This window comes from Malaya genurostris, chromosome 1 (assembly GCF_030247185.1).
Source record: "Malaya genurostris strain Urasoe2022 chromosome 1, Malgen_1.1, whole genome shotgun sequence".
Taxonomy (NCBI): Eukaryota; Metazoa; Arthropoda; class Insecta; order Diptera; family Culicidae; genus Malaya; species Malaya genurostris.
The window spans coordinates 28,066,753-28,070,701 of NC_080570.1; the positions used below are offsets into that span (position 1 = coordinate 28,066,753).

General features: G+C 41.3%; 1 protein-coding gene across 1 annotated transcript; it reads right to left on the minus strand.

Annotated features, from left to right (window-relative positions):
* Nucleotides 1-639: 639 nt before the first annotated feature.
* On the minus strand, nucleotides 640-1,561 carry LOC131435713 (uncharacterized). The gene is made up of 2 exons (XM_058603870.1): nucleotides 1,233-1,561; nucleotides 640-1,165 (listed from the first exon to the last, which is right to left on the minus strand). The coding sequence occupies exon 2, from the start codon at nucleotides 1,163-1,165 to the stop codon at nucleotides 749-751; it is 417 nt and encodes a 138-aa protein (XP_058459853.1). The 5' UTR covers nucleotides 1,233-1,561; the 3' UTR covers nucleotides 640-748.
* Between the last annotated feature and the right edge of the window lie 2,388 nt (nucleotides 1,562-3,949).

Here is a 3,949-nt window from a genome sequence, read left to right on the forward strand (position 1 = left end):
CACATCTAACCGTGAGAGTCCTTCTGAACACGCAAAGCAGAGCATTGGTATTACATTCCTTCTGTGGAATATGATCTTCTGTTTCAACAGACTTCACAGGCTATTCATAGCGTACATAATCATTGCATGGTTGGTGCTACCGGACCTACTGACATCCTTCCAGCTCAGGACTCGAATATACGACAACTGGCTTGTTAGACCAGACCAGACGCTTTGCATTGCATTGTCAACTCGGGACTGCACACGATGAAAATTGAATCAACACTGATGGAAACTGAATGAAAAGGTTCTTTGTAAATACTGCGTCATTACTCGGTTACAGTCAATAAGGCGGAGCAAAGGAGTAAAAATTGTCCCTACCGCAGAACTACATATGGAGCTTTATTTATTCATAGTTATTTCGTGATGCTGAAAATTTCATCGTAAATTGCAGAACGATTCCTTACATCTGTATCAAATTTCACTGGAAGCGATGCAGTGAACATCTTGTGACTGTCCAACACTATAACATATGAAGCATTAGACCTTCAACGAGAATACGGTCAAGTTTCAGTTTCGATAACCGACCAGCCACTAAGCAACGTCTTTCAGGTGGTTGTTATCTTGAGTCAATATAAAACAGATTCAAACCACTAGCAATGCGTAAACAATCTCGTTTATTTCTTCGCTAGAGCTCACCTAACGTCACTGATTTGCATACGACTTCGAGACTTTGCACCAAATGCCGCATTCGAATCGTTTTTTCTTATCAGATATGAGCTCCCTCCAAGGACGCCACCGATTCTGCGTACGACGGAGGTAGCTCGTCAATGGCAAGCAGATATTTGTACAACTTTTCGTAGGATGGCGGTTCCAATAGGGTTGTATCGTAGTCCGGTGGTGGTCCACTTTGCAAACATTGCTCAACGGTATAAATTGACAGCTGATCGATGGGCATCGGACCGGTCCACATGCAGGTTCCAACTCGGTGCGTGAGGTACAGCGTAATCATGATGCAGATCACAAAGAAGGCCACCGCCAGACACAGCACAATGATCTGGGAATTCAGTTGATCTGACCATTCGGTTTGGTTCATCGTATACTCCAACAGCAGCGCTACAACGACTAGTGATGGAATCGTAACTGTTACGATTGCGAGATCAATTACGCACTGCTGGTACTTCATCTGGGATAAAATTCAAAAGGGTTTTGAAATTCATGCTACCAGCAACCACCAGCAACAGAATACTTACGGTGCTACATTTTTAATATCCAAATAAAATTCAAGAAACTGTTTTTCGAGACCAGAAAAACCAGAAAAAAAACAAAATTATCCTCGTTTATTCCGCTCGGAAGCGATCCGTTCGAGTGGTTCCGACTGGTTTCACTGACAAACTGCGACTCTTACAAATGAAGAAACTACAAGCAGCAGTGGCGACGGTAAAATTTGTACCGTTTTTGTCTCATTGAAATATGATAAACGAATTGTTGACACTTTGATTACGACGGGACGAGAACACCAATGCCGACCGAAAGACGAAGGGCTTTCAGTTATCTGATGGCGACGATAGCCAGCAACGGACTACGGCGCTCCGGAGAAATATTACTCGGTTTTTATCTAATACCAGTCTAAAAAGACCTGGCCCATATTTGTGAAATGTGTTTGAGATTAGGTTCTTAGACAATTTGTTCTGGTTTCAGTGAAATGTTTAATTCGTGGCATAAGGTTTTTCTCAGAAGGCGCCAATGACATGATTTCCTGGGTTCGTAATAATAATAATAATAATAATAATAATAATAATAATCAAGTTAATAACAATATTCTGGTCCGAAAATCAGGTTCTGGTTCTGAAACGTGTACGGAAACAAATTGCATAATAATTCGGCAAAATTCTCCCATTCAATCAATCATTTCCAAACTTTTAGGGGCTCAAATTTAAAGATATTATTTCCTTTTTTCATGTTCGCTTTATTCAATTTCAATACCATATCCATAAATGCACGAGCCTTCTTCTTAACACTACTCTTTAAGTCTTGTGCGTTGTTTAGACCAACCTTTTTTTGCGTAGAGATCCAATTTTTCTTTTTATCTTTTTCGATTTTATTTTCTCATGATGCTCCAAAAACACCTGCTTCATAATTCCTCAATTGGCCGTCGTTCCGGTGCTTTCGGGGGATTGAAGTCGTTCAGCCTTGCACCACTCCAAAACATTTTTCGAGTAATGGCACGAGGCCAAATCCAGCTAGAGTAGCGTAGGACCACTACGTGATCTTAGAAGTGGAAGTAAACGCTTTTAGAGGCGTTCCTTGAGGTCCATTAACACAAATGGAGGGCTTCGCTTGAACAAATTACTTCGGTTTCTGCTTCTGCTTCTGCTTCTGCTACTGCTTCTGCTTCTGCTTCTGCTACTGCTTCTGCTTCTGCTTCTGCTTCTGCTTCTGCTACTGCTTCTGCTTCTGCTTCTGCTTTTGCTTCTGCTTCTGCTTCTGCTTCTGCTTCTGCTTCTGCTTCTGCTTCTGCTTCTGCATCTGCATCTGCTTCTGCTTCTGCTTCTGCTTCTGCTTCTGCTTCTGCTTCTGCTTCTGCTTCTGCTTCTGCTTCTGCTTCTGCTTCTGCTTCTGCTTCTGCTTCTGCTTCTGCTTCTGCTTCTGCTTCTGCTTCTGCTTCTGCTTCTGCTTCTGCTTCTGCTTCTGCTTCTGCTTCTGCTTCTGCTTCTGCTTCTGCTTCTGCTTCTGCTTCTGCTTCTGCTTCTGCTTCTGCTTCTGCTTCTGCTTCTGCTTCTGCTTCTGCTTCTGCTTCTGCTTCTGCTTCTGCTTCTGCTTCTGCTTCTGCTTCTGCTTCTGCTTCTGCTTCTGCTTCTGCTTCTGCTTCTGCTTCTGCTTCTGCTTCTGCTTCTGCTTCTGCTTCTGCTTCTGCTTCTGCTTCTGCTTCTGCTTCTGCTTCTGCTTCTGCTTCTGCTTCTGCTTCTGCTTCTGCTTCTGCTTCTGCTTCTGCTTCTGCTTCTGCTTCTGCTTCTGCTTCTGCTTCTGCTTCTGCTTCTGCTTCTGCTTCTGCTTCTGCTTCTGCTTCTGCTTCTGCTTCTGCTTCTGCTTCTGCTTCTGCTTCTGCTTCTGCTTCTGCTTCTGCTTCTGCTTCTGCTTCTGCTTCTGCTTCTGCTTCTGCATCTGCATCTGCTTCTGCTTCTGCTTCTGCTTCTGCTTCTGTTTCTGTTTCTGTTATTGTTTATGTTTCGGATTCTATTGCTTTTGCTGTTTTTGCAGCTGTTGCAACTGTTTTAGTAGTTAAAGTTTTAGTTTCTATTTCTGTTGTTGTTTTGGTTACTGTTTCAGTTTCTGCTTCTGGTTCTATTCTTGTCTGTAATGTTCCTTACTTGATGAAAGGAAAGTTATAATAACTCGAAACGGTAGATTTTTTCATTCAATGAAACAGTTCAATTTTTTTTATTTGATCTTATTACAACTCAAAAAACCAAAATGACTGAACAGTGGAAACAACTGATATCCCGATTGGAGCATAATAATAGAACTAATAGGTCTAAGACAAACGCTAATTGAGACTGATTCTTTTGTAGTGTGGGAAATTAAGACGTAGTCCAAAACTAAATGAACAAATCAACAACTCATGGTATATTCCAGGTTTCTGCGTAGGTGTAATATTTGCTGCGCACGAACCCCGAGACATAACTGTAATTATGTACTTGCTGCAAAATTTATAGTGTCTGGAAGGAGAGCTAAACTTGTTTGCACTGTTGGGCGGCACTCGTTTCTGGCAATTAAAAAAGTAAACATTTGCCGTTTGTTTTTTTTTGTCATAAACAACATACGTCTTACTACTGGAGCCTGATGAAATTTTTGAAAGTGAGATTTTTTACAATCAGTTTATCATTTTTTTTCACTTTTCCGTTCATGAAACATACTTTATGCTTCACTAATTCGAACATTTCTTTATCAATTTATGATGACATTTTTA